The sequence below is a fragment of the Ranitomeya variabilis genome, chromosome 3 (genome assembly GCF_051348905.1).
Source record: "Ranitomeya variabilis isolate aRanVar5 chromosome 3, aRanVar5.hap1, whole genome shotgun sequence".
NCBI classification, from domain to species: domain Eukaryota; kingdom Metazoa; phylum Chordata; class Amphibia; order Anura; family Dendrobatidae; genus Ranitomeya; species Ranitomeya variabilis.
This window is the reverse complement of record NC_135234.1, coordinates 654,073,420-654,097,298: the sequence shown is the minus strand read 5'-3', so window position 1 is coordinate 654,097,298 and position 23,879 is coordinate 654,073,420. Positions and strand designations below refer to the sequence as shown.

Genomic DNA, 23,879 nt, shown 5'->3' with positions numbered 1-23,879 from the left:
CAAAAAACTCCGACAAGCATCCAGGGTTGCGGAGCAGCATTGGAAAAAAACACGCCTGCCAAGCGACTTCACTGCTTTCAAACAAGCTACACTTGCCTTCAAACTAGCCCTCACTCCTGCTAAACAGACCAATTTCACTAACCTTGTATCTTCATTATCATACAACCCAAAACAACTGTTCAGCACATTTAACTTTCTCCTCCGCCCACCACTCCACTGCCATCTCCAACTCCCCTCATCTCTTCTGAGGAGTTTGCCACCTACTTCAAAAACAAGATCGATCAAACAAGGCAAACCTTTACTGTTCCACCACCCCAACCACTCCATATACCAGACCTCTGCCCTTCCCTAATAACTTCTCTCTCCAACATCACCGAAGGAGAGTTTACTCGCCTCATTTCCAAATCACACCTCACCACCTGTGCACTTGATCCCATCCCTTCTCACATGCTCCCCAACCTCACTAACATGCTTATTCCAGCCCTAACCCATCTCTTCAACCTATCGCTATCTTCTGGTACCTTCCCCTCTGCCTTCAAACATGCCACCATCACACCCATCCTCAAAAAAGCTAACCTTGACCCAACTGCTATGCCCAGCTATCGCCCCATATCACTGCTCCCGTTTGCTTCCAAACTCCATGAGCAGCATGTCCATGCTCAACTTTCCTCCCACCTCTCATCTAACTCTCTTCTTGACAACCTCCAATCTGGCTTCTGCCCCCACCACTCCACCGAAACTGCTCTCAAAATTACTAATGACTTACTCACAGCCAAAGCTAACAGACAGTTCTCCATCCTCCTCCTTCTCAACCTATCCTCTGCTTTTGACACAGTCGACCACTGCCTACTGCTACAGATTCTTTCTTCCCTTGGCATCAAAAGCCTTGCCCTGTCCTGGATTGCTTCATACCTTTCCAACAGTACATTTACTGTTTCCCACTCCCACACTACCTCTTCATCCTGCCCTCTCTCTGTTGGAGTTCCTCAAGGCTCTATCCTAGGGCCCCTACTTTTTTCCATCTATATCCTTGGCCTAGGACAACTCATAAAGTCCCATGGCTTCCAGTACCACCTGTATGCGGACGACACTCAGATCTACTTCTCTGGCCCAGATGTCACCTCTCTGCTGTCCAGAATCCCGGAGTGTCTATCAGCCATATCCTCCTTCAACTCTCGCTTCCTAAAACTCAATGTAGACAAAACCGAAATCATCATCCTTCCCCCATCTCACATATCCCCCCTACCTGATCTATTTATTATGGTGCTCTCCTGCACCTGAAAGCCGCTGCCTCGGGGTAACTTTTGACTCTTCCCTGTCCTTCAAGCCGCACGTCCAAACTCTTGCCACCTCCTGTCGCCTCCAACTCAAAAATATTGCCAGAATCAGTCCCTTCCTCAGCCCACAATCTACTAAAACTCTTGTGCATGCCCTCATCATCTCCCACCTCGATTACTTCAACACCCTCCTCTGTGGCCTCCCTGCTAACTGTCTTGCACCGCTCCAGTCTGTCCTCAACTCTGCTGCCCAGCTAATCCACCTCTCTCCTCGCTACTCCCCTGTTTCTCCCCTCTGCAAATCCCTCCACTGGCTCCCAATTCCCCAACAAATCCAGTTCAAACTACTAACACTGATCTATAAAGCCATCCACAACCTGTCCCCTCCCTATATCTCTGAACTAATCTCCCAATATCTTCCCTCATGTAATCTTTAATCCTCCCAAGACCTCCTACTCTCCTCCACACTTATTCATTCCTTACCCAACCGCCTCCAAGATTTCTCCCGAATATCCCCCATCCTCTGGAACTCCACGTCTCAACAAGTCCGATTATCCACCACCCTCGGATCCTTCAGAGGGAACCTGAAAACCCATCTCTACAGGAAAGCCTACAACCTGCAATAACCATTCTGCCGCCTCACCACCACCCGAGCTGTCATGTCACCAACCGCCGAAGCTGCCACGACACCAACCGCCGGAGCTGCCGCATCACCAACTGGTGGAGCTGCTGTGTCACCAATCGCCGGAGCTGCCGCGTCACCAACCGCCAGAGCTGCCGCGTCACCAACCGCCAGAGCTGCCGCCTCACCACCGCCAGAGCTGCCGCTCCCCCGACCTTCTGTCTCTTCTCCATTATCCCTTAGAATGTAAGTCTGCAAGGACAGGGACCTCTCCCCTCTGCACCAGTCTGTCATTGTAAATTTGTTTACTGTAAACGTTATCTATAAACCTGTACGTAACCCCTTTTCTCATGTACAGCACCATGGAATTAATTGTGCCATATAAATAAATAATAATAATAATGAATGCAATGAGAAGGCTGGATTTGGATTCATGCTGCCCATGGTTTTAGCAGCATGACTCAGCTTTAAGGGTCCCTTTAAACAGTTAAAGGGTACCTGTTAGAAGATTATTTTCCATATAATCTCAGGACAGCATGTGGTAGGGGTTAAAACACTGAATTCAATGATGTGTCACTTATCAAACTGTATGTTGTTGTTTACTTACAGAGAAGGTTTGATCACTAGGACATTATCATTGCTAGATCTGATGTGCAGAACCGCTACAACCAGTAAACTAATTGCTGAAATCAGGGTCTCTTTTCCTACATTTAGCTGCTCTCAGATGAGATAGCAAAAGCCTGGTGACAAATTCCCTTTAAGCTGACTGAACTTTATTTTTAGCAAAGTAGGGAAGTGAGAAATTTCTGATGATGATGATGTTTTTAGTTCATGGAGAACAGCTACAATTACCGTATATGCCTGACGGGTCAATTTGTACTTATTTTCTGAAATCTTAGATCCCTTTTGGTATAGATTGCAAGATTACAAGGAAGTAGCACTGATTCTGCCTAATCACAATCTCTGGGGCTGTCAGTTTTGGGGCACAGTCCTACAAAGTCCTGATAGTCTGTATGGAGATAGCCCATGATGGGACACTGAGGTATTCCCTAAAACCCATCTGTGCAATTTACATGCATATGACATAATGCATTCCAATACAATCCCAATGAAATTGTAAGAAAAAACACTTTAATATGTAAAATTCCCCCTGGCAGCTAAAAAAAGCTTAAAAATTAAAAATAAACAAAATTATTTATTTTATGGTATATATAAAACAGTTTTTATTCTAAGGGTGAAGTTTAGACACTAATTACGTTTTCACTTAATTATAAAATACAATTATAATTTATTTGTATATAAAATGTTTTTTTTTTATTTCTACGATTGGGGAATGGAAGGAGGTGAGCTGTGACCATTACCTACTCCGAATGCCATCTTGCCTCAGCTGAAGCTCTACTATGTTGGCAGCAATAAAAGAAATGCTACACAGCTTTCACATGGATAATATGAGTCTGCAATCCGGAAGGGATTTATCCATCTCATTAACTCTTATAGGAGACTGTCCTGGGCATATTCAGTGACCTGTGTAGAGGCCATTATGGAAGGATAGGGAATAGGTGAGCTGTGTCCATATCTTAATTGATTTTTGGGCTCTTTGTTCCAAATCCAGCTTTATAATAGAGGTATATTCCTTATAATATCATCTTGCCTGAGATGATAATGAGATGACTGCAGAAAAGTTATCTACACAACATAGGAAGCGTCAGTCTATTATAAATGTTCTAAGAATTTCAAAATAACTCAAGGGTGGGATTAATTTTTTTTTCACATTGTGATAAAAAAAAATATATGAACTAAAAGCTAACTTATATGTACAAAAATACACATTGAAGCACAGGAAACAAACCACTCAACTGCAAAAAAAATGGAACATTGGGGGGGAAAATAGAAGAAATAAATTATGTTACAAAAATTCAGTTGCCATTAACTTCCAGTCATTGGGGTGGTGCAGAGGGCTGTTACATTCACAGATCAGTATACATACCCTAAGCTGTCCCCTCCCCCTCCCCCAGGAGGCATGGGACAGAAATTCTACTGTATAAACACGTAAGACAAACAGACATAACAAAAAGCAACTAACATACAAAACACTCACCAAAAGTAGAGAGGTATCTGGGGAAGGGTAGGAATGTCCAAATCAAATGGGAAAAGGACAATGAGGAACGCATACACCCAAAAACAGCGTACAACAATCTCCAGCAGCAACTCCAGGGAACCAGGAAGTAAATCTTTACTGGCAAGGAAGAGAAGGTGTGGCCAGATTTTATTGAGAGAGGAAATGACCAGGTCAGGAGTAGCTGTGAGATGGGGAAGCATGTTTCTAACCAGTATAGAAAGGGTCATTAACCTCTTCAGCCCCAAAAGAAACAAAATCCATTTAATATGGGACACGAAACACACAGGCTAAATGGAATACCTGTGATTCACAATACGTAATGACTTTATAACCCCAGATCTCCCAGGAGGATTTGAAACACTCGTGACAGAGTATGACACAACTGTAAAATTACCAATACATGGCTGTCCACCTAACCTGACATCCCAAGGTGAGCACTAATTAGAGAAGCAGTTAAAATGCCCATGGTCACTCTGGAGGAATTGCAGAGATCCACAGCTCAGGTGGAAGAATCTGTCCACAGGACAACTATTAGGATTCGCTTACACTGCCATATAACACGGATGAGTGCTATTTCCGATATTTTATCAGATAGCACTCCACCCAATGCTATACAATGGGGCAGCGCAGATCTGTGATTATTGTCTCATGCAGATTCAGATGTGCCTCTGGTAGAGAGACATATCCTAAATGACTTGCAGCAGTAATTGCAAAAAGTGGTCCTACAAATTATTGACTCAGGGAGGGTTGAATACATATGCGAGTCACAATTTTCAGATATATACTGTATATATATATATATATATATATATATATAGTTTTTGGCAAAGCCAGCTTACCGCATTGAAGAAACTGGAATACATCCAACCTGTGGTTACAGTTCGCACGGAAAGCGGAATGGGACAAATCCACACATGTAAAGAAAAAACTTTTTGTTTCTCCAGCGATCAGTCCAATGGTAGAGTAAAATATACCTTTTATTTATCCATTAAAAAGTTTCAGATTTCTTCAGTTACAATATTGCACTTTTTAATGGATAAATAAAAGGTATGTTTTACTCTAACATTGGACTGATCGCTGGAGAAACAAAAAGTTTTATATATATATATATATATATGTATATATATATATATATACAGTATATATATATATATATATATATATATATATATATATATATATATATAATTTTTTTTTTATTTAGAAAGCCATCTATCATTTCATTTACACATTACAAATATTTGCCACTTTGTGCTGGTATGTCTCATAAAATTCCAATAAAATAAAAACGTGTGTGAGTGTCATGAGAAAAAAGTGTGGAAACGTTCATGAGGGTATACATTTTCAAGGCAATGTAAATAGTGTTTCTGGACTTGAAAGGTTCCCTTCAAAATGGGTACACACTACACACATTTGAAATATGTCCAATTAATTTTGTTAAGGTCTCCTCACAATTGAATGTCTGTTGGGCAAGCCACAAACTAGAAGAGAAGAGAGTAAAGCAGAAAAACAATGTTTTTTTACAACCATAATTCCAAAAAAGTGGGAGACCTCTTATAACCAAATTTTATTTACAAGAGAACATAGAACACAGATCAGAAGTGGAATCTTAGACATTTTTCTATCTCAATTGAAAAAATATATACCTTAAATAAAATAGGGGTTGCAAAAGTAATGCAGTTTTTGGACATTTTTACTAGACAATATATAAATCATGAAAATCATACAAGAAGAAGCACCAAGGAAGAACCAAGTAATACTAAAATATAGAACTTTATTAAAACCAAAATATATAAAACCATAAAGCTAACAATAAATAGGGATATGACAGAGGTAAGCCAAAAAGGGTGGGACAAGAGTTATAGTCAGGTAGCCGACAGGTATGTAACAAATTAACAATTTAGCTCAGAAAAGTGCAAATGCATAAGTGCAATATAACAGATCTGATAATGTCACCTGGAAAATAATTAACCAGATCAAAAAAGTATAACAAGTATCCAAGAGGGCTGTATACCACATCAAGGAGAGAAAGTGCAGAGCAAAAGAAAAAGTAGCAGCAAAATAGTAATAATTACCTGGAGGATACGGTACCTGGAACTCTGTGGTGCCACCCGCCTCAACGCACGTTTCGGCACTATGCCTTCTTCCGGGAGCGTGGCATCCATAAGTTACCAGGACCTTAAGTATACAGGGGAGGGCAATCACAAAGTCCGATACAACGAAATAAACACTTTTATGGTTTTACATATTTTGGTTTTAATAAAGTTCTATATTTTATTATTACTGGTTCTTCCTTGGTGCTTCTTCTTGTATTATTTTCATTAATTTTGGCACTGAACCTACTTTACCTATCCTTGCACTTACACATTGAGTTGTGGGTGGTGGCCTTTATATAGGTTTAATATATAAATCATACTGAATTAACAACACAATTCAATGCTTTCTGAACCAACGATACCATTGTTTATTATTATCAGTGGGTGTGTATACAATAGTTTCCTGTGATCTGAAATATTACTTATCCCTCCCTGGTATATAAGAGGTGCACTTGCATGATTTCCGTTATGTCTTGGAAAACAAGTTTGTGACATTTGCTGCCACGTGCCTATTTTGAGATCTATTATAAGAAGGGTTTAAACAATAAGAAGCTGAGATGATACTCCATAGATTCAGGTGTGTCCTTTCTAACACAGACTGAATATCCTGCCTGAATATGGTGCAGACATGCTTCCAAAGTCAAGTGCAAAACAATTACAGCTGCAATGGGGTCCGAAGGTGGAGGGGGGGCCTTTGAAAGGTGGTTAATAATGAGGGCAATCTGGCCAGTCACTCGGAGGGTCCATAAACAGATTGCCCTCATGAAACCCAGCATGCCGGGCAGGAAGCATTCCTGCAGCTCCGCCGCCTACAGTAGAAAATGGCAGTGGAGCCACAGGAATCCATCCTCAACTTCCTGCCCTTTCTCTATAGCACAGGTCTGCGCAACTAGATGACGTCAGCACGCAGCGCGCTCCTGTGTCATTTAAAAAGTTCATGGCATAGAAAAAAGAAGCGATGCCACGGGGGGGGAGGGGGGGGGGGAATGTACGGAAAAGTGAGTGTTTTTTTTTTTTATACACTGGGGAAGGGACAATAAAGCAATAAAGGGGGGGTTGGGATGGGAGTAATGGGTGTTAGGCCGGTTTCACACGTCAGTGGCTCCGGTACGTGTGGTGACAGTTTCCTCACGTACCGGAGATACTGACTCACGTAGACACATTAAAATAAATGTGTCTCTGCACATGTCAGCATGTTTTCATGTACCGTGTGTCCGTTTGAAAAACACGGAGACATGTCAGTGTTCGTGGGAGAGCACGGATCACACGGACCCATTAAAGTCAATGGGTGCGTGTCAACACGTACCGCACATGGATGCTGTCCGTGTGCTGTCCGTGTGCTGACTGAGGACCACACGGACCGTGCAGGAAACAGCGCTAGAGTAAAGGTACCGTCACACAGTGGCACTTTTGTCGCTACGACAGTACGATCCGTGACGTTCCAGCGATATCCATACGATATCGCTGTGTCTGACACGCAGCAGCGATCAGGGACCCTGCTGAGAATCGTACGTCGTAGCAGATCGTTTGGAACTTTATTTCGTCGCTGGATCTCCCGCTGTCATCGCTGGATCGTTGTGTGTGACAGCGATCCAGCGATGTGTTCGCTTGTAACCAGGGTAAACATCGGGTTACTAAGCGCAGGGCCACGCTTAGTAACCCGATGTTTACCCTGGTTACCAGCGTAAAAGTAAAAAACAAACAAACCGTACATACCCACATTCCGGTGTCCGTCAGGTCCCTTGCTGTCTGCTTCCCGCTCTGACTGACTCCCGGCCGTAAGGCAGTGCAGAGCACAGCGGTGACGTCACCGCTGTGATCTGCTTTCACTTTACGGCGGCACTCAGTCAGAGCGGGAAGCAGACGGCAAGGGACCTGACGGACACCGGAATGTGAGTATGTACGTTTTTTTTTTTTTTTACTTTTACGCTGGTAACCAGGGTAAACATCGGGTTACTAAGCGCGGCCCTGCGCTTAGTAACCCGATGTTTACCCTGGTTACCCGGGGCCCTCGGCATCGTTGGTCGCTGGAGAGCGGTCTGTGTGACCGCTCCCCAGCGACCACACAACAACTTACCAACGATCACGGCCGTATCGCTGGTCGTGATCGTTGGTAAATCGTTTTGTGAGACGGTACCCTTAAGCACTGTCCCCCTGCGTGTGACCAAGAACTTTATTTTAAAAGCAAAAAAAATTAAAAAAACATGATTTTTCATTCCTTCTCTCCAGCGAACGCTGCTGAAAGTCGCTTGGGGTATGTCTCTATCAGTTTTGTACATCGAGAGACTGAAATTGTTGCCCATTCTTCCTTGGCAAACAGCTCAAGCTCAGTGAGGTTTGATGGAGATCGTTTGTGAACAGCAGTTTTCAGCTCTTTCCACAGATTCTCGATTGGATTGAGGTCCGGACTTTGACTTGGCCATTCTAACACCTGGATACTGTTCTTTGTGAACCATTCCATTGTAGATTTTGCTTTATGTTTGGGATCATTGTCTTGTTGGAAGACAAATCTCCGTCCCAGTCTCAGGTCTTTTGCAAACTCCAACAGGTTTTCTTCAAGAATGGTCCAGTATTTGGCTCCATCCATCTTCCCATCAATTTTAACCATCTTCCCTGTACCTGCTGAAGAAAAGCAGGCCCAAACCATGATGCTGCCACCACCATGTTTGACAGTGGGGATGGTGTGTTTAGGGTGATGAGCTGTGTTGCCTTTACGCCAAACATATCGTTTGGCATTGTTGCCAAAAAGTTCGATCTTGGTTTTATCTGACCAGAGCACCTTCTTCCACATGTTTGGCGTGTCTCCCAGGTGGCTTGTTGCAAACTTTAAACAATACTTTTTATGGATATCTTTGAGAAATGGATTTCTTCTTGCCACTCCTCCATAAAGGCCAGATTTGTGCAGTGTACGACTGATTGTTGTCCTATGGACAGACTGTCCCACCTCAGCTGTAGATGTCTGCAGTTCATCAAGAGTGATCATGGGCCTTTTGGCTGCATCTCTGATTAGTCTTCTCCTTGTTTGAGATGGAAGTTTAGAGGGACGGCCGGGTCTTGGTAGATTTGCAGTGGTATGATACTCCTTCCATTTCAATATGCTCACTTGCACATTGCTCCTTGGGATGTTTAACATTTTGGAAATAATTTTGTATCCAAATCCGGCTTTAAACTTCTCCACAATAGTATCACGGACCTGCCTGTTGTGTTCCTTGGTCTTCATGATGCTCTCTGTTTCAAACAGAACCCTGAGACTATCACAGAGTAGGTGCATTTGTACGGAGACATGATTACACACAGGTGGATTATATTTATCATCATTAGGCATTTAGGACAACATTGGATCATTTAGAGATCCACAATGAACTTCTGGAGTGAGTTTGCTTCACTGAAAGTAAAGGGGCCGAAAAATATTGCACGCCCCACTTTTCAGTTTTTGAATTTCCACAAAAATTTAAAATAACCAATAAATTTCGTTCAACTTTACAATTGTGTTCCACTTTTTGTTGATTCTTTACCAAAAATTTACATTTGGTATCTTTATGTTTGAAGCATGATGTTAGGTGTCGAGTTCCCACCGCTGCACAGGGGGAATCTCGAACCATGTCTGCTGCGGTCTCCCATTCTACATCAGCCGCAGTGGAGCCTGCTCAGTGGAGACGTCGGTCCCAACATCTCGCGCAGCCTGATACTGTGCAAAGGGTTACTGCTGCCTTTCCAGGCTCTGCTTTTGCAGCCAGCACTAGTCAGCGGCAAGCAGGCTTTTCTGGGACTAAGTTCTGCTTTGCACACACTGAGCATGCCCACGAGAGGACCTCTCATTGGAGGTCGGGGGTCACACACTCAGGTCCTGTAGCAGCTCCTATTGGACCACTAGGACGTTACTTGTCTGCTGCAGCTATAAAAGTTTCGCATGGCCGCACGGCCATGCGCTAGTATCAACCTATGTTATGAGCTTTGCTATCTTGTGGTCATATATGCATATGGTCAGGGTTGGCTGAAATAAGCCCCTAGAATACCGGCACCTCCGGTGAGGAGTTTTGTTGTGAATTCCGTTCTCAGGCTCCCTCCTGTGGTCATGAGTGGTACTGTGTGAGTTCTGTTCTTGGGCTCCCTCTTGTGGCCTTTAGCGTTCGGCTGGTCTGTAGGTGGCTCAGCTGTCTCGTTTCCTGCTATTCTGGTTCCTATTTAATTCACCTGGACCTTTACTGGTTGCCTGCTGTCGTTGTATTCAGTACTGGTTCTGATCTCTCCTGGACTTCACTTGTGACCTGTCTTCCCCTTGAGAAGCTAAGTCTTGCTAGTTCATTTGCTCAATGTTTCATTGAAAATGTTTCTCACTATCTGATGAGTTCAGTCCAGCTTGCTTATATGTGATTTTCTCGCTTGCTGGTAGCTCTGGGGTGCGAAGTGCGCCCCTCACATCGTGAGTTGGTGTGGGGGTTCTTGTATTCTCTGCGTGGATAGTTTTTGATAGTGTTTTTTACTGACCGCACAGATCCCTTGCTATCTTCTGACTATTTAGTATTAGCGGGCCTCATTTTGCTAAAACCTGTTTTCATTTCTATGTTTGTACTTTCCCCTTAACTCACCGTTATTATTTGTGAGGGGCTGTCTAAACTTTGGGGATATTTCTCTGAGGCAAGGGAGGCTTGCTTTCTCTCTAGGGGTAGCTAGTTTCTCAGGCTGTGAAGAGGCGTCTAGGATTTTAGGTAACGCTCCACAGCTTTAGTGTGTTTGGGTAGGATCAGTGTTGCGGTCAGTATAGTTCCCACATTCCCAGAGCTTGTCCTATATTCCGTTTACCTATCAGGTCAGTTTTGTGATCCCTGCCACCAGGATCCATAACAGTACAGCAGGCCCTAAAGTGTTAATGCATCGCAGAAGAGGGATAAGAGAAATCCTGAGTTCATTTTTTTTATCTGCAGTGTGTTTTGCTTCTCTCCTCCCCTTAATCTCTGGGTGGTTCAGAATTCAGCTGCAGATATGGACATTCAGAGTCTGTCCTCTAGTGTGGATCATCTCTCTGCAAGGGTACAAAGCATTCAGGACTATGTAGTTCACAGTCCTATGTCCGAGCCTAAAATACCAATTCCTGAGTTATTCTCTGGAGATCGATCTAGGTTTTTGAACTTTAAGAATAATTGTAAGTTATTTCTTTCTCTGAGACCTCGTTCCTCTGGTGACCCTGTTCAGCAAGTTAAAATAATTATTTCTTTGTTACGTGGTGACCCTCAAGATTGGGCATTCTCTCTGGCGCCAGGAGATCCTGCATTGCTAAATGTGGATGCGTTTTTTCTGGCGCTCGGATTGCTCTATGAGGAACCTAATGTGGTAGACCAAGCAGAAAAGGTTTTGCGGACTCTTTCTCAGGGTCAGGATGAAGCAGAGGTTTATTGTCAGAAGTTTAGAAAGTGGTCTGTGCTCACTCAGTGGAATGAGTGTGCCCTGGCAGCGATTTTCAGAAAGGGTCTTTCTGAAGCCCTAAAGGATGTTATGGTGGGGTTCCCCACGCCTGCGGGTCTGAATGAGTCAATGTCTTTGGCCATTCAGGTTGATCGGCGTTTACGGGAGCGCAAACCTGTGCACCATCTGGCGGTATTTTCTGAACAGAAGCCTGAGTCTATGCAATGTGACAGGATTCTGACCAGAATTGAACGGCAAAATCACAGACGTCAGAATGGGTTGTGCTTTTACTGTGGTGATTCTGCTCATGTTATCTCAGCATGCTCTAAGCGCACAAAAAACTTCGCTAAGTCTGTCACCATTGGTACTGTACAGCCTAAATTCATTTTGTCTGTTACTTTGATTTGCTCTCTGTCATCCTACTCAGTTATGGCTTTTGTGGATTCAGGTGCTGCCCTGAATTTGATGGATTTGTCTTTTGCCAGGCGCTGTGGTTTTATCTTGGAGCCTTTACAATTCACTATCCCACTAAAGGGAATTGATGCTACTCCATTGGCCAAGAATAAACCTCAGTACTGGACTCAAGTGACCATGTGCATGACTCCTGCGCATCAGGAGGTGAATCGCTTTCTTGTGTTGCATGATTTGCATGATGTTGTCGTGTTGGGTCTGCCATGGCTGCAGGCTCATAATCCAGTCCTGGATTGGAAAGCAATGTCTGTGTCAAGTTGGGGTTGCCAGGGGATTCATGGCGATGCCCCTTTGGTGTCAATTGCTTCTTCTACTCCTTCTGAAGTCCCTGAATTTTTGTCGGACTACCAAGATGTATTTGATGAGCCCAAATCCAGTGCCCTACCTCCTCATAGGGATTGTGATTGCGCTATAAATTTGATTCCTGGTAGTAAGTTCCCTAAGGGACGACTTTTTAATTTATCTGTACCAGAACATGCCGCTATGTGGAGTTATATAGAGGAGTCTTTGGAGAAAGGGCATATTCGCCCGTCCTCGTCCCCTTTGTGTGCGGGGTTCTTTTTTGTGGCCAAGAAGGATGGTTCTCTGAGACCCTGTATAGATTATCGCCTTCTAAATAACATCACGGTCAAATTTCAGTACCCTTTTCCCCTATTGTCTGATCTGTTTGCTCGGATTAAGGGGTCCACTTGGTTCACCAAGATAGATCTTCGTGGAGCGTATAATCTTGTGCGTATTAAGCAGGGCGATGAATGGAAAACAGTATTTAATACGCCCGAAGGCCATTTTGAGTACTTGGTGATGCCTTTTGGGCTTTCTAATGCCCCTTCTGTGTTCCAGTCCTTCATGCACGACATCTTCCGAGAGTATCTGGATAGATTTATGACTGTGTACCTGGATGATATTTTGGTCTTTTCTGATGACTGGGAATCTCATGTGAAGCAGGTCAGGATGGTATATCAGGTCCTGCGAGCCAATGCCTTGTTTGTGAAGGGCTCTAAATGTCTCTTTGGAGTCCAGAAGGTTTCCTTTTTGGGCTTTATTTTTTCTCCTTCTACTATTGAGATGGATCCAGTCAAGGTCCAGGCTATTCATGACTGGACTCAACCTACATCGGTGAAGAGTCTTCAGAAGTTCTTGGGTTTTGCTAATTTTTACCGTTGCTTCATCACTAATTTTTCCAGTGTGGTTAAGCCTTTGACGGATTTGACCAAGAAGGGTTCTGATGTGACGAATTGGTCTCCTGCGGCCGTGGAGGCCTTTCAGGAGCTGAAACGTCAGTTTTCTTCGGCTCCTGTTTTGCGTCAGCCGGATGTCTCTCTTCCCTTCCAGGTCGAGGTTGATGCTTCTGAGATTGGAGCAGGGGCTGTCTTGTCGCAGAGAAGCTCTGATGGCTCTGTGATGAGACCATGTGCTTTCTTTTCAAGAAAGTTTTCGCCTGCCGAGAGGAATTATGATGTTGGTAATCAGGAGTTGTTGGCAATGAAGTGGGCATTTGAGGAGTGGCGACATTGGCTTGAGGGAGCCAAACATCGTGTGGTGGTCTTGACGGATCACAAGAATTTGACTTATCTCGAGTCTGCCAAGCGGCTAAATCCTAGACAGGCTCGTTGGTCGCTGTTTTTCTCCCGTTTCGATTTCGTGGTTTCGTACCTTCCGGGTTCGAAGAACGTGAAGGCTGATGCCCTTTCTAGGAGTTTTGTGCCTGACTCTCTGGGAGTTTCGGAACCGGCTGGTATCCTCAGAGAGGGGGTGATTTTGTCTGCCATCTCCCCTGATTTGCGACGGGTGCTGCAGGAATTTCAGGCCAATAGACCTGACCGTTGTCCACCGGAGAGACTGTTTGTCCCGGATAGATGGACCAGTAGAGTCATTTCCGCGGTTCATTCTTCAGTGTTGGCGGGTCATCCTGGGATTTTTGGCACCAGGGATTTGGTGGCTAGGTCCTTTTGGTGGCCTTCTTTGTCGCGGGATGTGCGTTCCTTTGTGCAGTCCTGTGGGATTTGTGCTCGGGCCAAGCCTTGCTGTTCTCGTGCCAGTGGATTGCTTTTGCCCTTGCCTGTCCCGAAGAGGCCCTGGACGCATATTTCCATGGATTTTATTTCGGATCTTCCGGTCTCTCAGAGAATGTCTGTCATCTGGGTAGTTTGTGATCGTTTTTCTAAAATGGTCCATTTGGTGCCCTTGCCTAAGCTGCCTTCCTCCTCCGATTTGGTTCCACTGTTTTTTCAGAATGTGGTTAGTTTGCATGGTATTCCGGAGAACATTGTGTCTGACAGAGGATCCCAGTTTGTGTCCAGATTTTGGCGGTCCTTTTGTGCTAAGATGGGCATTGAATTATCTTTTTCGTCAGCCTTCCATCCTCAGACGAATGGCCAAACCGAACGAACTAATCAGACCTTGGAAACTTATCTGAGATGTTTTGTTTCTGCTGATCAGGATGATTGGGTGACTTTTTTGCCTTTGGCTGAGTTCACCCTCAATAATCGGGCTAGTTCTGCTACTTTGGTTTCGCCTTTTTTTTGCAATTCTGGTTTTCATCCTCGTTTTTCCTCAGGTCAGGTTGAGCCTTCTGACTGTCCTGGGGTGGATTTTGTGGTGGATAGGTTGCAGCGGATTTGGGACCACGTGGTGGACAATTTGACGCTGTCACAGGAGAAGGCTCAGCGCTTTGCCAACCGCCGTCGCTGTGTGGGTCCCCGACTTCGTGTGGGGGATTTTGTATGGTTGTCTTCTCGTTATGTTCCTATGAAGGTTTCTTCTCCTAAGTTCAAGCCTCGGTTCATCGGTCCTTATAAGATTCTCGAAATCCTGAACCCTGTGTCATTTCGTTTGCTCCTCCCAGCATCGTTTGCCATTCATAATGTGTTCCATAGGTCTTTGTTGCGGAGGTATGTGGTGCCAGTGGTTCCTTCTGTTGATCCTCCTGCTCCAGTCTTGGTCGAGGGAGAATTGGAGTATGTGGTGGAGAAGATCTTGGATTCTCGTGTTTCAAGACGGAAGCTTCAGTACTTAGTCAAATGGAAGGGCTATGGTCAGGAGGATAATTCCTGGGTTGTCGCCTCTGATGTCCATGCGGCCGATTTGGTTCGTGCCTTTCATTTGGCTCGTCCTGAGGGCTCTGGTGAGTGTTCGGTGACCCCTCCTCAAGGGGGGGGTACTGTTGTGAATTCCGTTCTCAGGCTCCCTCCTGTGGTCATGAGTGGTACTGTGTGAGTTCTGTTCTTGGGCTCCCTCTTGTGGGCTTTAGCGTTCGGCTGGTCTGTAGGTGGCTCAGCTGTCTCATTTCCTGCTATTCTGGTTCCTATTTAATTCACCTGGACCTTTACTGGTTGCCTGCTGTCGTTGTATTCAGTACTGGTTCTGATCTCTCCTGGACTTCACTTGTGACCTTTCTTCCCCTTGAGAAGCTAAGTCTTGCTAGTTCATTTGCTCATTGTTTCATTGAAAATGTTTCTCACTATCTGATGAGTTCAGTCCAGCTTGCTTATATGTGATTTTCTCGCTTGCTGGTAGCTCTGGGGTGCGGAGTGCGCCCCTCACATCGTGAGTCGGTGTGGGGGTTCTTGTATTCTCTGCGTGGATAGTTTTTGATAGTGTTTTTTACTGACCGCACAGATCCCTTGCTATCTTCTGACTATTTAGTATTAGCGGGCCTCATTTTGCTAAAACCTGTTTTCATTTCTATGTTTGTGCTTTCCCCTTAACTCACCATTATTATTTGTGGGGGGCTGTGTAAACTTTGGGGATATTTCTCTGAGGCGTGAGGCTTGCTTTCTCTCTAGGGGTAGCTAGTTTCTCAGGCTGTGAAGAGGCGTCTAGGATTTTAGGTAACGCTCCACGGCTGCCTTTAGTGTGTTTGGATAGGATCAGTGTTGCGGTCAGTATAGTTCCCACATCCCCAGAGCTTGTCCTATATTCCGTTTACCTATCAGGTCAGTTTTGTGATCCCTGCCACCAGGATCCATAACAGAGTTTTGTGTGTATGGATTCAGGGCTGGCGCATAGCCACTAGAATTCCGGCTCCACCGGAGAGGAGTTGTTCGTGTGCTAGGCTGACTGCATGACCACTCTTTCCTTTTGCTCAGTTAGGTAGCTGTAATCCTCTGTGAGCTTAACAGGGCACAGCGTTTTCATATCTTTGCGATTCTGTGAAGTAACAGAGTTTGCTTATACCACCGTATAGCGCCATTTGCTAGCAGCAGGTTTCTCTCCTGCACGGTGGACCCCGAGTTGAGAATGCACCTATTTAACATATATATTTACTCGGTGCGTTCCGCCAGCCCTAACACATGATATGTGGGAAAAGGTTGAAAAGTTCCAGGGGGCCGAATACTTTCGCAAGGCACTGTATATTGTAGTTATCCCATTATATAGCACTGTGTACTTACAATTGCTCATTTTGCCTTTTTACCCAGTTATTTATCCTCATTTCATTTTCTCTGCTCTATGTAAAAGCAGGAAGTATCTTGTCCCTGCAGAATTCATTCTTCTCTTCAACTCCTGAACCAGCTGCTTCCTTCTTCCCCATATAATATGGTCACTGCAATATATTACGAGTATAACATTTTTCATGGGAGTGCAGCTTTAATATGAATTTAGAATGAATTGGGTGGTGGGGAGGATTCCAAGAACCTGATAGCATCATAATGAATTGTGGTGTAGGAGAAGACACTGTCAGAGATTTGCAATGAACTGGGAAGTGGCGGAGGATACTAAATACCTGATAGCATCTCCCCCCATTGTCAATTCATCATAAGACACTGATATAATTTTCTATCACCCCGTAATTCATTATAATGCTCTCAGGGACTTATAATATGTGGGACAGGGACTACGGCTATGTGCACTATTCGGGATTTTTACCATAAAATTCAGCTGCAAATCCTGAGGTGTTGCCAGGAAAAGCTCTGCATAAAATACACGTTTTGTCATGCCTTTCACATGCATTTTTGTTGTAAATTTTTTCCACATCCATTTGATTAAATTCTGCTGCAAAAACCCTACAAGAGTAGCCCTGTGTAGTTATGTACAGTGCCGTCACTAATTACATGTTCGGTGCAGGAAGGAGACACACCGACAAGCCAGGTCCAGGTTTTTAATTTGCTGTGCTTTTCAAGGGTAGTCTGTTCTCTTCATCAGGCATATACAGTACACACAATAAAACACCCGTGGCCATAATACAAGCCGGTAGTGACATCAGAGTACATAAAAAAAATAAAATAATGAATCTGTTAATTAGTTACAAAATTCAATAGGTTATTTAGAACAATATACTCTCCACAGGAATCTCTTGTGACAAGGCACTGCAAAGTTATTACAGGACACAGAAACAGCAATATTTGGTATACTACAAATACATAAATGCATAAAAATATATCTAAACGGATTGTTTATTTCTATAATAGAAAATATTCAATTTACTGGATTATTATTGTGTAGTGTTCTCTGTTATATACAGCCCGGTTTATTATTACATAGTATCAACTCCTGTTTTGTACAGCACCATCCTTTACATACAGTATTCTTGTTATTTTTGTTATTCACAGTGCCCTATTGTTAGATATAAATTGACTGCTGATAGAGCAGCATCTGACCAGAAGACCAGTCCATCAGCTCCTCCATCAGGAAAGAAGCTTTCCCATCCTCCCTCAGCAGTCATTTAATTTTATATCTAACAAGAGAGGACACTATAAAATAAAGATAGGGTGCTATAAATACAAAACAAGTGAATCCGATATGGTTAAGGGACAAGAGATGGCACTATGTAAAATAAACTGCTCAAAAAGAATACAGGGAACACATAAACAACACAATGTAACTTCAAGTCAATCACACTTCTGTGAAATCAAACTGTCCAGTTATGAATCAACACCAATTGTGAATCAATTTCTGCTGCTGTTGTGCAAATGGAAAAGACAACAGGTAGTAATGATAGGCAATTAGAAAAACGACTACTATAAAGAAGTGGTTTTCAAAAGAGTGACCACAGACCATTTCTCTGTTCTCATCCTTTTTGGCTGTTGTTTTGGTCACTTTTGCATTTTGTCATTGCTCTCATCCCTAGAGGTACTGTACAGTAGCATTAGGCAATGTCTGCAACCCAGAGAAATTGCTCAGGTAGAGCAGCTCATCCAGGGTGGCACATCAATGCGAGCTGTGGCAAGAAGGGTAGCTGTGTCTGTCAGCACAGTGTTCAGAGCATGAAGCAGATACTAATAGACGGGCCAGTACACCAGGAGACATAGAAGGAGCACAACAACCAAGCAGCAGGACCGCTACCTCCTCCTTTGCGCAAGGATGAACAGGAGGAGCAGTGCCAGAGCCCTGCAGAATAACCTCCAGCAGGCCACTAACATCCATGTGTCTGCTCAAACTGTCAGAAACAGGCTCCATGAGGGTGGTATGAGGGCCCAACGTCCACAAGTGAGTGTTGTGCTTACAGCCCAAAACTGTGCAGGGCGATTAGCATTTGCCATAGAACACCATGATAGGCAGATTAGACATTGGCGCCCTGTGCTCTTCATGGATGAGAGCAGGCCACTAACATCCATGTGTCTGCTCGAACTGTCAGAAACAGATTCCATGAGGGTGGTATGAGGCCCTAACGTTCACAAGTGGGTGTTGCGCTTTCAGACCAACACTGTGCGAGACGATTGGCATTTGCCAGAGAACGGAGATTGGCATATTCGATATTGGCGCCCTGTGCTATTCACAGATGAGAGCAGGATCACATTAAGCACAGGTGACAGACATGACAGAGTCTGGAGACGCCATGGAGAACATTCTGCTACCTGAAACATCCTCCAGCACGACCGATTTGGCAGTGGGCCAGTAATGCTGTGTGGAAGCATTTCTTTGCTTGGCCGCACAGCCCTCCATGTGCTAGCCAGAGGTAGCCTGACTGCCATTAGGTACCGGGATGAAATCGCCAGACCCATTGTGACACCATTTATCAGTGTTCTCCAACTCTGGTCCTCAAGAGCCACCAACAGGTCATGTTTTCAGGATTGGATTTCCTTTGTATTGCACAGGTGATAATTGCATCACCTGGACAGGCTAACATTCAATTACCTGTGCAATACTAAGGAAATCCTGAAAACATGACCTGTTGGTGGCTCTTGAGGACCGGAGTTGGGGAACACTGCCATATATGAAGGTGCAGTGGGCCCTGGGTTCCATCTGAAGCATTACAATGCTAGGCATCATGTGGCTGAAGCATGTCAACAGTTCCTGCAGGATGAAGGCATTAATGCTATGGACTGGCCTGCCCATTCCCCATGAGCACACCTGGGACATCATGTCTCGTTCCATCCACCAACACCACATTGCACCACAGACTGTCCAGGAGTTGAATGATGCTTTAATCCAGGTCTGAGAGGAGATCTCTCAGGAGAACATCTGCCTCCTCATCAGGAGCATGCCCAGGTGTTGTAGGGAGGTCATACAGGCACATGGAGGCCAAACACACTGCTGATCATCATTTCCTTGTCTTGAGGCATACCACTGTGGTTGGATCAGCCTGTAATTTGATTTTCCACTTTAATTTTGAGTATAATTACAAATTCAGACCTCCGTGGGATATTGATTTTGATTTGCACTGGTAATTTTTATGTTTTATTGTTCTCAACGCATTCCACTATGTAATGAATAAAGATTTGCAATTGGAATATTTAATTCAGTGAAATCTAGGATGTGGGACTTTAGTGTTTCCTATATTTAATTGAGATATATATATATATATATATATGTATATATATATATATATATATATATATATATACATATATATATATATATATAACTCTGTAGCTTTGTCACTACAAAAGGAAAAGGAGGGGTCCCAAACACATTTCTCTCACAGGGGTCCTAGCCAAGCTGTCAGTGTCTGCCCCTGTGAAAAGTCACTCACTTTTTTTGCCTGTTAAAATTATAATTATGCAATTACTGATAATTAGCACTAATTGCATAATTGAATCCTGTAAGTACTTTATCTGCTTCTGATCATATATGTAGGGTCATGTGGGGTCCCATGAGATATGTATCAATTGTTTGGGAAGAAGAGCTGTTTCCAATCACTAGTGAAACGGTTTAAAGGTTATTATGAAGTGTGCACACCTGTAATCCTAGCTACTATGGGAGGCTTGGGCTGTTGGATCACTTGAGCTGATCAGTTCTGGTCCATCCTGTCCTATGTGGATCAGGGGTCTACTCTGTCCGTGGCTAGGGAGTAGGGATAAATGAGGTTACATTTGTTCTGGATATTTTAGGGACAATTATAGTATCAGATTCTGGGACAACAGGCAAATCTTAGGGTACACAAGCGAGCCAATCTGACAATGATTGTACTTGATATGGCCCTCAACTTTGCCTAATGAAAGGGTTTCTTGATCCTAGCCTGGCACACTCAGTATAAAATGCTCTAACGTCATAGAGGATGGAGTGGAGTTCTACAATAGATAACTATTTTAATGCCCATAGCATAGCCAGTCACAGGGAAACGTGAAAAGGGCAAAGCATGTCTCTGCTCTAATACCAATACATTGTACTATTTTATCTATGGAGTAAAGAAAGTTTTAGAAGCTAAAATTTCAATGAGCAAGTAAGCTTTTTTCTAATATATATATATATATATATATATATATATATATATATATATATATATATATATATATTTGCAGCGCTGGGGTTCTGGGTTCAAATCCAACCAAGGACAACATCTGCAAGGAGTTTTTATGTTCTCCCCGTGTTTGAAGGAGTTTTCTCCAGGTTCTCCAGTTTCTTCCCACACTCCAAAAACATACTGATATGGAATCTACTGTAGATTGTGACCCCAATGGGGCAGTAATGAAAATATCTGTAAAGCGCTGCAGAATTAATAGCGCTCTAAAAGTGAGTAAAATAAATGAAAATATATATTTATATTTTAAAAAATGTACCCTCACAATTAAATTGTCACATAGAAATTTTCACAGCTCAATAAACTGATGACATTATTTAAGAATTTGGGAGCTTAGGTTTAAGGTCCTTTCTCTGTAATCTTATGTATAGTATTGGTATTCATTTGAATTTTCTATGACATTTTTCTCCAAAACTGCACTATACATTTAAAATTTTACATGCAATTCATAGTTAAAGTTTTCGACTGCTAAGACAAAATTTAAAAAAAGGGAAAAGCATAAAGTAAAAGTCGTCAATCTAAAATGAATCTTTAAGGATCCAAAATACAGTAAGAAAGAAAAGTATAAAGGTAAAGTTTTTTAAGTAAAGTAAGGAAAGAATAGAATAATAGACATATATAGTGTATATGTAGTAAGTCCAGCCGGGTGCACTTACCTTGTGGGATATGTACTATGCCAACCGTCAGGCCCGCAACAAGATCTCCCAGAATCCATTTCTTTAGCTTGTACCTGGGTAACCAGCCTACAATAGGGATCCTATGCCTAAGAAAAGTGTGGAGACTATGAGTTGAACATTTACAGCTCCTGGCTAATTTTTGCTTTAAAGTCAGCGGAGGCCTTTCCAAGTCCTTAGCTGTGCCATACACCTTCTGAAACTGCTCTTCCGTGTAGACGTTCCTGTACACTGCCAGTGTACTCATAGTGAAGGCTGCCAATGTAACCTGAGATCACTGGGGATACAAGAGAGGGAAGCCCTTATATATTTGTCTGTAATCTTCGCTTGCTTTCCTGTATGAAGAGGTGGGCCAATCATACTTTCGTCTGCTTTGGGAATATCCTCCCTGGAAACATCCTTTATTAACCACTTCTGTTGAAAAGGCAAATATCAGGAAAAGGATGACATCCTTTATTTAAACCTATGGGACTAAGCATCAAAGAACAAGAGAAAAGTTTCACCATGTGTCACCGGAAGAAAAACTATATTTTTTTCCGCTGGAAATTTCTCTTTCTTTGCAGTTGTTAAACAAATAGGCACCTGAGATGAACTTTCACTGGAGGTTAATGACGGGAGGACATGACAGTATGGACTCGAAAGAGAAGCAGATTCCAAGGATTATGTAGCAGATCACCTCAGTAGAAAGTATAGTAGATTATGCAGCAGATCACTTTTTTTTTTAGAAATTATAGGTTAGTGACGTAGACTCTATAATATGTTACACATACAGTAAGTAATACTGTTAGACAATTATATACCTTACTATGGAATGAACTATAGTAAATATGTTGTGTAAGTGAACAAATTCTATAAAGTGCCATTTAGATGTGAGCGATTTGTTCTGGATTTTTGTTTCAAAATTTCTCATTGAATTTTTGGCAACAAAGATACATGAGAATGAAATTCAAAACTTAATTTACATTAAGACCGATCGGTAAACATATACCAATCAGCAGTCGTATAATAACCAGTTTACTCAGGCAGACCACGGTAAATGATGAGTATGGAACAATCTCATGCTCAGTGTGTATAGGCAGCCATATTTCCTGGCAGTGTGAGCCCTATTTATAAAGCTCGATGCCAGGCTGAAAACGATGATCATTTGCGCTGTGAATCATGTCACCCAACGAACTAGCATTTCGCTCGTTCTTCGAGTTATTTGGCAGCTGGTTTATACTAAAAGATTATTGCAAATGAGTGCTATTAAGAACACTCGTTAGCAATAATCTTTCAGGGTAAATGCAGCTTTAGTATGTTCAGTAAGTATTGTATAATAATAGCTCCATGAATATTAAAGTTAGTCTCTCTGGTATTATAAGGGTTAACAGATGTCTCAGGAAACTTTTAAACAAAACCTGCCCTGGATGTTGGGTGAGGCATTCCCCAGAGCCTTATTGTCTGCACTAGTTACGTGCGAATAAGAACAATATTAGATTCTAATAGCTCATTTAACCCCTTCTTGTGGAGATGACTTCATCAAGCCCCAAAGACTATTGGATGATCCTGACCAAAGATGGATTTGCCATTCTTTCTACAAAGCCTTGTCTGGTCCATAAATTGGACCTAAGCTGTGCATGCTGCAATTTTTTCAATGGATACCATTGGTTAGTATGGAAAATCGGCCATGTACACTGGCACATTGGCTACAATGGGTGCTTGTGCTCGTCATATGTGGTTCGTAATGCACACGAAATAAAACACCTCTATAATACGCTTGTCTGTATGAACCCTTAAACATAGGTTTTTTTTACATTTCTGCCTCTAGTAATTTCTTTATCCACAATAGCTGTATTCCATTTCTATCATTAATTAACAGAAATTTGTGATCAAGTAAATTTTATTGTTGAAATAATATCAGGCGAATATATTATATGACATTTGGTTAGAATGTGGGGCAGTGATCTAACTAGACACAGATTAGTACTCTAGATTAACTTTAGGTATTTTGAATACATATGTATTTAAGGAGTTGTCTACTATGCATAACTATGTTTCCGCTTATAAAACAACACCATCTATACTCACCTCCAAAGCCGGCGCTGTTCTAGTTGTGTCGGCACTGGCTCTCCTAGGAATGTCTTGCATTCCTTGTGACCAATCAGCTCTGGCTTCACTTTTCCCTCCATCAGCCACCATTGATCGCCTGACAATGTCATGTCAGCCCCAGGAGAGCCAATGCCAACACTGGTGTAACTAGGCCGGCACCAGAGTTGAGTATACAGTGGGTACGGATAGTATTCAGTCCCCTTTAAATTTTTCACTCTTTGTTTCATTGCTGCCATTTGGTATATTCAAAAATGTTCATTTATTTCACATTAATGTACACTCTGCACACGATCTTGACTGAAAAAAAACCAGAAATATAAAAATTTTTGCAAATTTATTAAAAGAGAAAAACTGAAATATCATATGGTCATACAATAAGTATTCAGACCCTTTGCTCAGACACGCGGTCCATTTCCTTGTGATCCTCCTTGAGATGGTTCTACTCCTTC

The 23,879-nt window shown here is 42.9% G+C and overlaps 1 protein-coding gene across 4 annotated transcripts in view; it reads right to left on the bottom strand.

Annotated features, from left to right (window-relative positions):
* LOC143818466 (solute carrier family 26 member 10-like) overlaps positions 1–21,600 on the bottom strand; it is a 100,261-nt gene extending 78,661 nt beyond the window's left edge. The window contains exon 1 of one of the 4 annotated variants that reach the window (XM_077299759.1): positions 21,325–21,600. In XM_077299759.1, coding sequence (XP_077155874.1) covers positions 21,325–21,589 — 265 coding nt within the window. In that variant the 5' untranslated portion in view covers positions 21,590–21,600. Of the gene's footprint in view, positions 1–1,894; positions 2,094–21,324 lie in introns of those variants that run through there. The other 3 variants (XM_077299762.1, XM_077299761.1, XM_077299760.1) reach the window with 3 other exon arrangements.
* Positions 21,601–23,879: the final 2,279 nt, after the last annotated feature.